Here is a 13,140-nt window from a genome sequence, read left to right as displayed (position 1 = left end):
CTCGCATTATTTCTGGCTTTATTTCAGGATTTCCGGCGATGCGTTCATAGAGATAGGGTGTGCAGGTGTGCATTCATAGGGGTAGGTTGTGCATTCATAGAGACGAGTGTATGCGAAAATGCATAGGAGCTCTCGGGTGCTACGCCTCCCTATATTTAAAAATAATTTAGTAATTCAAAAAAAGTAAAAAAATCCCTAAACTTTTTACGGAATCAAATATGACCAAGTATTGCACTCGTACAAAAAGATTAAACAGGGAATGACTTTTATTGTATCCGGGGTTAAAGATTTCTCAGAAAATGCTAGATACAAGCACTATTCATGCTATATTGTCGTCATAAATTTGTCTTATTTGCCCCGAAGTTAACGAGAATCATTCATTGGCCAAACTTTTTATATGAGTACAATACCTAGTCATATTTGGTTCAAAAATATATTCAGGATTTTTTTGACGTTTTTTTGAATTATTAAATTATTTTTGAATATAGGGGGGTGGAGCACCCGAGTGCTCCTAATCCGCTTCCCGAGTGTATGCACGTATGTATGAGCACTTGCGTCTGTACTGGTGTTCAAAAAAAATAAAAAAGAGAATGGTTGGAGCTGTCACCAAATCTTGCATGTGAAACGCAAGTGAATCTGGGATTCCGCGAATCATACGAATCCTCGACCATTCTCAGGATATATACACATCTAAGGGAAAGAAGAAGAAAAACAGAGCCCAACTGAATTTGCGAATCCTCCGCTGCTAGGGTCCAACCGCATCAGCTTCTGAAGAAGCAGATACCTAGATCCTCTATCTTAGCTCGACAGGCAAGAACCGGACTATATTTTACAGTCAAAGTACAGCACACCAAACATGGTATCTATCCAAGATGTCTACACTTACGAAAAACTGCAGGGCCACGGTGCTGAGCCCCAAATTTTAGTTGACACTGTTACAATCTGTCTTGAGACGCCTTACAGCTCATGAGCTTGGCATATTGCATCTTCAGGCGCCGCCACTGGGGTTCCAGTAGAAGTCGCCTTTTCCATCGGGGTAACCATATGGAAGATGAGGTCCATAGACAACGTTTTTATTCAGATATGACATCGGGTCCACCTGTGATGCATCTTCATAGGCATTCGAGGTACTGTCCTGATTGGGGATGTTGGGAGCCACTGTTTGGTAAGCGCTGGGGGCACTGGCCTGATTGGGGATGTTGAGGGGCACTGCTTCATAAGCATTTGAAGCACCCGCTTGATTGGTGGCCTTGAGAGCTGGATATGCATTCGCATTGGTGTCCTTTTGACTAGCCTTTGTCTTGCTCCTAGCACCCCGCTTGTTGTCCACCGGACTGTTTGCACTAAGCTTGACCATTTGCTGCTGGATTTCGTAGAGTGAACTGCTGCCCAGTTTTGATTTAACACTCCTTTTAGGATCAGACGCCTTGAACTCAAGCCGGTACAAGGCTAGAGTGTTAGAATCATTGATCTCATATTCGAAAAGGTGCCACTCATAGTTGCTGGATGGTTGTGGGTCCATGTAATAGGATTTCTTCAGGCCCCCAAAGTCCTTCATCACTTGCTTCCTTGATTCATGCCATCCACGGCCGTTGTAATCTGGCAACGACCTTTGCTTGCGGTTGCCGCTCTCAAATGCCCTTCTTGGTCTGTCAAAGAATAACCATTCCCTAAGAGATTCACCCTCAAGAAGAGAAAGATCAAAAAGTTCTGCAAAAACAACAGGGAACCAACAATTAGCACAAGAATTTGCTGATATCAATGTTCACCCAAAATGCTAACACTTAATAACCAAGCATACCATGTGCATTCCAAGGTGATTTTGACGTTGCAGCCCCTTCACAGACAGGAATACCAACATTTTTTCCTTGGACTTTTGCACAAAGAGCATCAAATAGGGGCCCATCTTTCAAATCAATACCCCTTGGCCGCATCACAGGCCTTGTCCCCAGAAGACCATCATCACTCAAAGCTAAACCAGCATGATACGGGTTGCAGTAGTCTTGACACTCTTCTGATCCTCGCACAGGTCGACCACAATCCCAGAGTGCACATTTTGGCCCCAAATATTGAGAAGGCGACGGGCCGACTGTTGTGAGCAAGTCTGACATGTGGAAAAAAACATCTCCAGTACTTTGCACAGAGTTATTTGCATCAGCATATGAATTATTAGAATGTTGCAGATCTAGTGGCAGATTGAACTGTTGATGTTCCGGCTGACCAGTCCCTTGCAGGTTATTGAGGCCATCTGGGTTTGACCCATGAAGAAAATCATCAATACTCAGTTCATGGTCTATATAGTACATCTGCAATCAAAGGTATGACAAAATCTCATTAAAGCTATGAGTAGAAAAAAAAACATGAAAAGTTAAGTTACAATAACCAGACCAAAAGTTACATACTGACAAGTGAAAAGTAACAACAGCATACATGAACACATTGACGAGCACTTTGATTGATTCAACAATTTTGCAGGCACGCTTTGTAAAGAATAACAAAAAGGAGGACCACAAAAGCATTATCAAATGTACACGTGTTCATTACCATATGAAAAGGTACACAAGAGAAATCAAATAAAGGAAGAGAATTCAGAAACTAAAATTCAACAGGACCAGTTTGGAGCAGAAACTTAAAACCTTTAAACAACTACCGAATCTTGTTTCAAAGGAGATATAAAATCATCAAGCAAGGCCTCACCATCTAAACTTACGAAGGTCATCATTAATTCCAATTTATAATTGGGTTAACCAATGAATAAATTGTACTATTGTGACCTGTGCTTCTCAGATGGTTAGAAAAAATAATGCTGCAACACATTACTCGTAATAGAACAACCCATTTCTCTATGCTGCGATGGCATACTAAAGCGCCCCAGTCTTTTTGTCATTATCTCATACGAAGGTGTGGGACTATGGGGTTATTTTATAGTTTTGATTATTTATCAAGGTCAACTACGGACAATGCATACAAGCACTTGGCTTTTTCCAACAAAAGAAGTGGCCGACAAAACCAATAACAGGATCATAAGTAGTCCACACCAACAAAGAGTGCGACTGCTACCGAAACATATTGGTTCAGTTAAAAAATGAACAATTTTGTCACATGTACTCCGAGTACACATACATATAGTGATATAGAAGTAAAATCAATATAGTTTTTCAATAAGTGTATCTGCTAACACAAAATTACTCACCAAACCTTAATTTCTACACTACGATATTTTTTGCACACTACAAAGGATCACACAGCACATCAGAATGCTTCAGTCCATGCCGGAGCTAACTGGCAACTAGGCAAGGATTGACCCCCACTAACAGTACACATTTAGTCAGTAAGAAGGTCATACTAGTCGAACACACAATTTCATCCACATGACTGATGATGGCACACAAAAAAATACCATTCCACTAAACCATTCAAAAAGGATCACGGTGAGGTACCTGATCACTGAACAATGCATTAGCAACATCGGCTACTTCTCCCTGCATTCCATGACCCATTGACTGCTGTGACGCGTCGGCGCCGCCATCCACAGTCCCCCCATGTACTTGCAGTCCGGGGTTGAGATTCTGATGACCATCCTGCCGGGAGGGCTGCATCGGCTGCGCCAGCTTGCTGGTGGCGTCGTCCTCCTCCTCAATCGCCAGCTGCAGCAGCCGCAGCGTCTCCGACGGCGGATCCGCGGCACCCTGGTTGTTCCCCAGCGAGTTCTGCAACGCGGCACGAGAACAAAAGTCAGAGACAGCAAACCCTGAACACGTAAGGGGAGGGAACAGGAAAGGCTAGGGTTTGGAGAGGCACCTGCAGGGAGGAGGCGGGGGAGGCGACGCTGAGCTCGGCGCGCCACTCGCGGAGCATCTGGTGGACCTGCTCCTCGAGGACGGCGGCGTCGGCGGAGCGGCTCTCCTTGCGGGCGGACTGGAGGCCGGAGAAGATCTCCTGGAGGTCGTCCACGCGGGTCTTGGCGCGGTCGCGGAACTGCTGGTGCCGCGTCGACGAGCGGGGACCCTTGCCCGCCGCGGAGCCGCCGCCGCCGCCGGTCGGATCGCCCGCCATCGGTGCCGATCAGGGCAGCGCTAGTGGTGCGGTTGCGGCGATTGGGAGTGGGGGGTCGATTCGCCTTTGGAGTTGGCGATTGTTTTCTTTCTTTAATTTATTTTTACCATGTTATAGTTTTGGAAAATGTTTGGTCCTTTGAGGTTCTTCCTCCCTCACCCTCTCTCTTTCCTTCCACACTGCATCATCATATTTTTTGAATAGAGCACAATCAAAGTCTTTCACATACACGAGCATACTCCCTATAAACGCGCACACACAACGCGTTCACACACCCTATCCCTATAAGCACCTTCGAGAGATTGAGCCGGCATGAGATCTTGAGATTTCATGAAGTCATCATAAACGCCTCGCACTCGACGGGAACACCCCCTCCAACTGAAAGAACATCACCGCAAGCTTAAAATAAATCCAAAAATATTGCAACCACCAATGTTTGGTCTAGGACTTGAACCCTCGTACAAAGCATGTGCACAACTAAAATTGTTTTTCTTTAGTATTAGCATATATTGTGTTTATGTTTTTTTGGTTGTTTAGTAAAATGAGAATGACACTCCCGCGTGAATGAGTGTGTGGTAGCACTTGCGCTCGATCCATCCGGCACCATTTGCATCGGAGCACATCAACTTGAGTCAAGTTGACGCCATTTGCGGGATGGAATTCCACCTGAAAAGGTTTGTTTTGTAATCTGATGGTGTTTTAAATATAGGCACGACCATGTTTTTTTATGGTGTTTTGGTTGGCAAAATGCTAGCTTGGACCCATTTTACAAATTGCAATAATTGTAAAATAGTGACTACGAAGAAGAAAGTCATAGATTAAGTTGTGAGAACATACTACAAAAAATATGTCAACTTGTGACCCTCACTATTGGCCGCTGAAAGGTCATAGTTTTTCATTTGCGACCTTTTTGTGACTAAAAACAGAAGGTCAAAAGCTGGCGGTCGTAAACTAAAATTAGCGACCTTCTCTGTGAGAAGGTCGTAGACATTTACGACCAAAATAAAAGGTCGTTGAACCCATGACCTTCTGTTTTGGTCACTGACTGTCTGCACAGGCCACGTCGGATCCGATGTGGCAATCTGACGTGGCAAAATTGCGACCAATTGAAAAGGTCACTGACAAGATTCAACCCGGTCCGATTCGGTGTTTTCCATGGGGCCGAGCCCATTAATTCAGCCTATTTGTGTTTTTTTTCATCAGTTTTTTGTTGGGTTCATGGGCCTGGCCCATTTTATTTTCTAGGATGTAGCCTTCTATAATTCATTTATTTTTTGGGACTCGGCCCTTTTACAATCCAGTCTATTTTGGGCCTCCACAACATGCATTTAGAAGGTTGACATCACAAGGGCAGATGGCTATTCCAGCTTACATCTCAGCATGTAGGTATGTATCCAAACCATTTCATTTCTTTCAACAGCCACAACAGTAGACAGTAGATACATTCAACAGAGACTGAATTAACATAGAAATGAAGCAACAAAGGGCAGACCGAGTACAGGAACTACAACTACATGGGACTACAGCTACCATTTCTATTTCTACACGCTTGCAAGAGATGGAGGGACTACCAAGGAGCTAAACTAACAGTGGCCGAGCTAAACTAACGGCGATCATCCATCATTAATCAGTGACAGTAGCAATGAGTGGCAGCGGCGACGTTCGAGAGACACCCTCCCCCTGTTGCTGCTTGGTGTGCCTGCTACTGCTTGGTTTGCTGCATCACTAGCCGCCCTGCACACAGCAAGAATTTTAGCTTTACATAAGGTTTACAAGAACAGGACCCTAATACATGAGATTGACATTCACAAGCTATTTGCATTTATATTCAGAACTGCGTCACACCATTTACATTACTAGTTATGTATTGACATACTTATCTAAACGAACATATATAGAAACATATGAATTTTATTTCTGAATACCATTACAGAAGTACTAAAAAAAGAAGAGCTCATTACACAAGAATCCAGGAAGAACACATCAATTCTGCGCCGGAGCGAGAGATGTGCAGGCAGATCAAATAGTAGATTCGAGCAAGAAGGATGTACTACCTGAAATGGGAAATGAGGAGGCCGATCCGACGAGTCCCACCCAAGCTGTGGATGGAGCAGTGGCAGCGGCTGCAGAAGGACTCGAAGGACCAGACGTCGTCGTGGACTTGGTAGGTGACGATGACGTGGTAGTGGTGGAAGCCGCTGCCGGGGCCGACTGCGCCTGCGGCGTCCTCGTCGTCCTCCAAGGTGATGACGACGGCCGGGTCGGCGTTGAGCCAGTGGTCATGGTTCTGGTAAAAACTACAGGAAACTTGATTACTTCTCAATACTGTGCAGTCACACTTTCAGAAAACATGTCTATGTACATCTCGACTCCATACAAACACTATGGAAGCAGACTGCTACAAAATGGGCAGCCTGGCCGCCTCATACAAACAAAGAGAGAAACATAACAGAAGTGCAGAAGTATGTATTACTAAGTAAATGTGTAGACAGTGGAGTGGAACATGCATATAAATTTCACTGGATATGATCACAGATTCATATGAGGTGTGCATATAAATTATACAGGATAGGACCACAAAATTGCACAACCACTAGGCCTACCAATCACTTCAACCCAAACTAAAAATAGCAGAACTACATGGGAAGTTATTTATGTTGTAATTTTACTAACAGGAGATCATACAAACCTACTCCAGTACTGATTTGTGTATATATAAGTCCCAAAGCCGGTCCAGTTTGAGAACATAAGATCTGAATTTGAACATTCTAAATCTCACAGTTAGTTGAGGCTAACTTTTTTAGATGTAATGTAACAATTGAGACATCAATGGGGCACAACTTAGTTAGCTACTAATGTTCAGCAAATTCAAAGATTGTATGTTCTAGCTAACAAAAATATAATACCATGCTTAGGAACTCGGAGCGAGAAAAAGTATGTGTCACTTAAGAGCTACCACAATTGATACTGGTCAAGGATAAAAACAGGTAGATATCATATAATTCTCATCAGGATCATACATTGAATTCATTAAAGTCTATAGATTCTTTTCTTAGATATTGAATTGGGAAATCACAAGAAAAGTAGATTAACCAATGTGTCCGGATAACACAAGAAGGCAAGCACTAGTAAACCTTGACTCTCGTGCCACTACATGTACATAACAAGTATTTGACACATTCCTGCAAGCATGCAAATACAGGCAGTATTATTTGTCTAATGAAATACATGACATATTATCCTCGCGTATACTCCAATCAAACACTTGACCGTGGCCAGAGCGAAACGAACAAAGGGAGAGACAAGTCATCACCTTGCAACAGGGGGACTCATACCCAGCCAAATCGAAACAAATTGAACCCGCGGCAGCAACTTCTATATAGAACATTTGCTCAAAACGATGCTCAAGAGGAAGACACACTTTATCAACATTGCATTCCAATCATATAGACCAAATTGCAAAAATAAGAGCAGTGGATAATTGTAGTCTAGATCACGCCACAAAAAAACATCAAAATCATAGAACATATAGGTTGCATCATGATTCTAAGAAACAATGCGCTAGAGAAGTAGGCTTGCAATGCAAACTTTCTGCAAAGGGTTGCAAAACAAACTACCAACAGCCGTGTGTGAACTAAATAAATCCTAATAACAAACAGAGGGCACCAAGAAAGAAATAGAATAAACGTGTGAAGTAAATCCTACTGGCAACTACATGCCTACACACACAAAATTCAAAACTATAATTGAGGCGAGAGGGGAAAGATATGGGGGAAGTAAGTGTCGACGAAGGACTCGACCATCTCCCTCCGCTCCTCCTTAGTCTTCCTCACCCGTGGCTTATTCTCCTGTGCCTGCACGCAGCATCTCCCCATTCTTTTAGACAACCAGACAAGATGTGCACAAACTGCACAAATCAGATGCGGAGATTACTGAATATCTTAGACACTGCATCTTCAGGTCTGACAAGGCAGGGAGAGGGAGGGGGTTACCTACAGCTGCAGGGTGGGAGTTGGGCGAGGTCCATGGTGACCTTCCTTGCTTCCTTCCTCCCTGCTCGAGTGGTTTTCCAATCCAACACATCCTCCAGGCCTAGCTAGGGTTTTTTCTTCTTATCCTGCAGCAATGGAAAGGGAGGACCATGGCATCACCAACAGTACAGAACTGAGCAACAAACAAAAGCAGAAGCAAATCAAAATCGAAACGAATCAGGCACCTTGACGATGGAGCTCCATGGATGGCTTGGAGAAGGTCGGAGCAGAGGAGGCGCAGCGGGCACGGGATCTTCGAGCGCCCCGAGGGAGGAAGTAAGGAGGCGGTGGCGGGGCGACGCAGCCGATCTCCGTCGCTTCGCGTGGGTCCTGGCCGCCGGGTTGATCTGGGACTGGGAGAGAGGGTGCACGCGGTCGACGCGGTCGAAGGGCGGGAAGAAGAAGTCGGCGAGCAGCTGGTTGCTGCTGCTGTTGGCGTCCGCCATGGCGTCGGGGGCAGCGGTGGATTAGGTGGAGCGGGCTGGGGTGGCGGAAGGGGGGTGGTCAGGGCGGCGATGGCGGGGGTGGTGGAAGGGGCGTGTCGATCTGGATCGGAGGACGCGTCGACGCGTTGGATCCGCGAGGGTGGGGGTCTCCGAGCGGTGACAGTGTGTGGGGAACGCCGGAGGAGTGGGGTGGGGGCGGCGTCGCGTCGAGATCCAGAGGGAGGGAGTGGGGTTGGGGGCAGCGGCAGTGGATCCAGAAGGAGGAGTTGTGTGCGGCGGCGGTGGATCCAGAGGGAGGGAGAGGGTGAGAGCGCTAGGGTTCGCTGCACGGGGAGAGAGAGGAGTGGTGTGTGGTGGGTTTTTTAGGGGTAGCTCGTGGTGGGTGGGTGAGACCGTGAGGTGAGGGCCGTTGGATCCAGGAGGATCGGACGGTGATTTATCCATGATCCGCGTGAGAGGCCCCTGGACCAATCAGAACGCAGTATACATGTATGATATTTTGACCATTTAAATTGGTCGTAATTGACTAAAAGTAAGGTGCTAAATCATGTTATATATTTTATTATGACCTGAAAATTTGAAAAAAAAACTTCTTCTTGTGTCAGCAAATTTGACTATAGTTTTCAGGAATAATCACAAATTGAAATAAGACAAATATTTTTTTAAAGAGTTATGAGAAATGAGTTCTTTTAAATTATTTTTTCATTTTTCAAGTGTCCAAAATAAGTTCTTTTGTGAAGGACCTACCATATACTTGTTACAAATTTGGACCAAATTAATTTTTTAAAATATTAGGACATATTTAATGCATAATTGACAAAATGGTTGGGTGCCAAAAGATTCGATCCACCTCTGGTGAAAAAGATAAATTTCCGCCGATTCAGGAGGAAGCGGATCAAATTTGAACTGCAGCTGCCTCATAGTTTGCTCTTTATTTTTTCCAAAAATAATTTCTAGGAACATAAGTATCTATTTAATCAGAGAAACATCAAAAAATTTCCAAGATTCAACCACTAGCTAGGAACGGTCATTCCCGCCGTTTTGACCGCATTTTGAAACGGGCATAAAAAATTGAAAAAAAATCAAAAAAATTAGAAAACCTTCGCATTGTGTCATTATATGTGGCCAGGTTCCCAGGAAAAATAACAAACTTGTAATACGACAATTATTTTAAAAAAATATTCTCAGAAACGAGCTATCATGTGTGGAGATCAATGGCTTTCAAGCCAAATGATCAATCTTATGGCCACATTCATGGCATAGTTTGTTCAAATGATCTCATATTGTGCACAAGGGTGCATATTGGAATGGCAAACAATGTTGACAAAGGGAGTTTTTATTTTTTGCATGAAAAAACCATTTTCCATTTTTTGAGTGCCCAAAATGAGTTTTTTGTGAAGGACCTACCATATATTTGTTGCAAAATTGGACCAAATCAATTTTCTAAAATACTAGGCCATATTTAATGCACAATTGACCAAATGGTTGGGTGTAAAAAGTTTTGATCCACATCTGGTGAAAAAGACAAATTTCCGCCGATTCAGTTAGAAGCGGGTCAAATTTGAAATGCAGCTGCCTCATAGTTCCAAAAATAATTTATAGGTACATAAGTATCTATTTAATCAGAGAAACGTCAAAAGTTTTCCAAGATTCAACCACTAACTAGGAACGGTCAAGCCCGCCGTTTTAACCGCATTTTCAAACGGGCATAAAAAATTAAAAAAAAATAAAAAATTGGAAAACCTTCGCATTGTGTCATTATATGTGACCAAGTTTCCAGGAAAAATAATAAACTTGTAATACGGAAATTATTTATAAAAATTGTTCTCAGAAACGAGCTATCATGCGTGAAGATTCATGGCTTTCAAGCCAAATGATCAACCTTATGGCCACATTCATGGCATAGTTTGTTCAAATGATCTCATATTGTGCACAAGGGTGCATCTTGGAATTCCAAACAATGTTGCCTAAGGTAGTTTTCATTTTCTTTGCACGGAAAATTAATTTTCCATTTTTTTGAGTGCCTGAAATGAGTTTTTTTGAAGGACCTACCATATATTTGTTGCAAAATTGGACCAAATAAATTTTCTAAAATAATAGGACATATATAATTCACAATTGACCAAATGGTTGAGTGTCAAAAGCTTTGATCCACCTCTCGTGAAAAAGACAAATTTCTGTCGATTTAGTAGGAAGCGGGTCAAATTTGAACTGCAGCTGCCTCATAGTTTGCTCTTTATTTTTTCCAAAAATAATTTATAGGTACATAAGTATCTATTTAATCATAGAAACGTCAAATTTTTTCCAAGATTCAACCACTAGCTAGGAACGGTCAAGCCCGTCGTTTTGACCGCATTTTCAAACAGGCATAAAAATTTAAAAAAATTTGGAAAACCTTCGCATTGTGTCATTATATGTGACCAAGTTTCTAGGAAAAATAATAAACTTGTAATACGGAAATTATTTTTAAAATTTGTTCTCAGAAACGAGCTATCATGCGTGAAGATTCATGGCTTTCAAGCCAAATAATCAACCTTATGGCCACATTCATGGCATAGTTTGTTCAAATGATCTCATATTGTGCACAAAGGGTGCATCTTGGAATGGCAAACAATGTTGACAAAGGGAGTTTTTATTTTTTTGCATGAAAAAACCATTTTCCATTTTTTGAGTGCCCAAAATGAGTTTTTTTGTGAAGGACCTACCATATATTTGTTGCAAAATTGGACCTAATCAATTTTATAAAATACTAGGTCATATTTAATGCACAATTGACAAAATGGTTGAGTTTCAAAAGTTTTGATCCACCTCTGGTGAAAAAGACAAATTTCTGTCGATTCAGTAGGAAGCGGGTCAAATTTGAACTGCAGCTACCTTATTGTTTGCTCTTTATTTTTTCCAAAAATCATTTCTAGGTACATAAGTATCTATTTAATCAGAGAAACGTCAAAAGTTTTCCAAGATTCAACCACTAGCTAGGAACGGTCAAACCCGCCGTTTTGACCGCATTTTGAAATAGGCATAAAAAATTCAGAAAAATCAAAAAAATGGAAAACCTTCACATTGTGTCATTATATGTTACCAAGTTTCCAAGAAAAATAATAAACTTGTAATACGACAATTATTTTAAAAAGGTGTTCACAGAAATGAGCTATTATGCGTAAAAATTCATGGCTTTCAAGCCAAATGATCAATCTTATGGCCACATTCATGGCATAGTTTGTTCAAATGATCTCATATTGTGCACAAGGGTGCATCTTGGAATTCCAAACAATGTTGCCTAAGGGAGTTTTCATTTTCTTTGAACGGAAAATTCATTTTCCATTTTTTGAGTGCCCGAAATGAGTTTTTTTGTGAAGGACCTATCATATATTTGTTGCAAAATTGGAACTAATCAATTTAATAAAATACTAGGCCATATTTAATGCACAATTGAAAAATGGTTGGGTTTCTAAAGTTTTGATCCACCTCTGGTGAAAAAGACAAATTTCCGCTGATTTAGTAGAAAGCGGGTCAAATTTGAACTGCAGCTACCTTATTGTTTGCTCTTTATTTTTTTCAAAAATCATTTCTAGTTACATAAGTATCTATTTAAGCATAAATACATGGTTTGGTGGCGACACGTCGATGTTTGGATGGTGGCCCAGGGCCCCAAATCCAAAACGCGTAAACTCGCATGCCCGCCGCGTGGTCACCGCGTGACCTTGGCGTTGACATGCGTTTTGGGAGGCCCAGACATGTCTAGTGGGTTGTGCACTCAACATGTAGGTGCTAGGAAGAAAATTACAACAGAAGAATCTCACGAGGAGACCGACCTATGCTCAAAGATGAATTAGCAGCCAAGTGTTTGATTAGCGGTACGGGAAATGCACATGGCCAATGGGCGTGAGTTTTGGCCGAGGATGATCATCTACTAAGAGGAATGTCTTCACAATTTTTCAGCTCAAAAGGAGGATCCTAGGTGGTACTTGCTTTGCAAAGTATCACACTGCACAAAAATATGAATGTTGAAGCTGGGCTCAAAATAATGAATGGATTGAGCTAAAATTTGGTGGAGGATGGTTATTTGGGCATAGGAAAGCACTGTATAAAATTGATACCATTTGGATATATAAAAAAGGCACTTCCTTCACAATGCTTCTAGGTGGACAAAAACTTTGGAAATTTTCCGAGGAAGATTTGCTAGGCAAATGGAGCTGAATTTTGTCATGAGGCAATGATTTGGATAGGAAAGAGTGCCCAGAAATTTCGAGGATAATCAAGAATATATAAATAGCGCTTCCTTCATAAAGTGCTGTTGTGAACATAATAGGAAAATGAATATTGTTGAATTAGTTTTGAACTAGGTAGGGAAGGATTTTTACATATTTGACGAAGATATGACCCAAAGAATTTATGAGATTTTTTTGGGAATTTTTGGAATGACAGAAATATAGGTTGCTTCACAACCTAGGGCAAAAACTGCCACATGGACATGACACATAGGCAAAACTGATGAGGTGGCGCCTAGTCATAGCAACCCACCATAATTTACAAGGTTATGACCATCTATATTGGTCATGATCAGCTAGAAATAAGGCAGCGGACCTGTGCTATCTGCTTTATGA

At 42.2% G+C, this 13,140-nt stretch overlaps 1 protein-coding gene across 1 annotated transcript; it reads right to left on the bottom strand.

The window, feature by feature from the left end:
* Positions 1-601: 601 nt before the first annotated feature.
* On the bottom strand, positions 602-4,153 carry LOC125524984 (transcription factor VOZ1). Its single transcript, XM_048690015.2, has 4 exons — positions 3,802-4,153; positions 3,441-3,710; positions 1,802-2,306; positions 602-1,710 (listed from the first exon to the last, which is right to left on the bottom strand). The coding sequence occupies exons 1-4, from the start codon at positions 4,054-4,056 to the stop codon at positions 989-991; spliced, it is 1,752 nt and encodes a 583-aa protein (XP_048545972.2). The 5' UTR covers positions 4,057-4,153; the 3' UTR covers positions 602-988.
* Between the last annotated feature and the right edge of the window lie 8,987 nt (positions 4,154-13,140).

Source organism: Triticum urartu, chromosome 1A (genome assembly GCF_056163025.1).
Source record: "Triticum urartu cultivar PI428250 chromosome 1A, HENAU_Tu73, whole genome shotgun sequence".
Classification (NCBI taxonomy): Eukaryota; Viridiplantae; Streptophyta; class Magnoliopsida; order Poales; family Poaceae; genus Triticum; species Triticum urartu.
The sequence above is the reverse complement of the archived record's forward strand: the minus strand, read 5'-3'. Positions and strand labels throughout refer to the sequence as shown.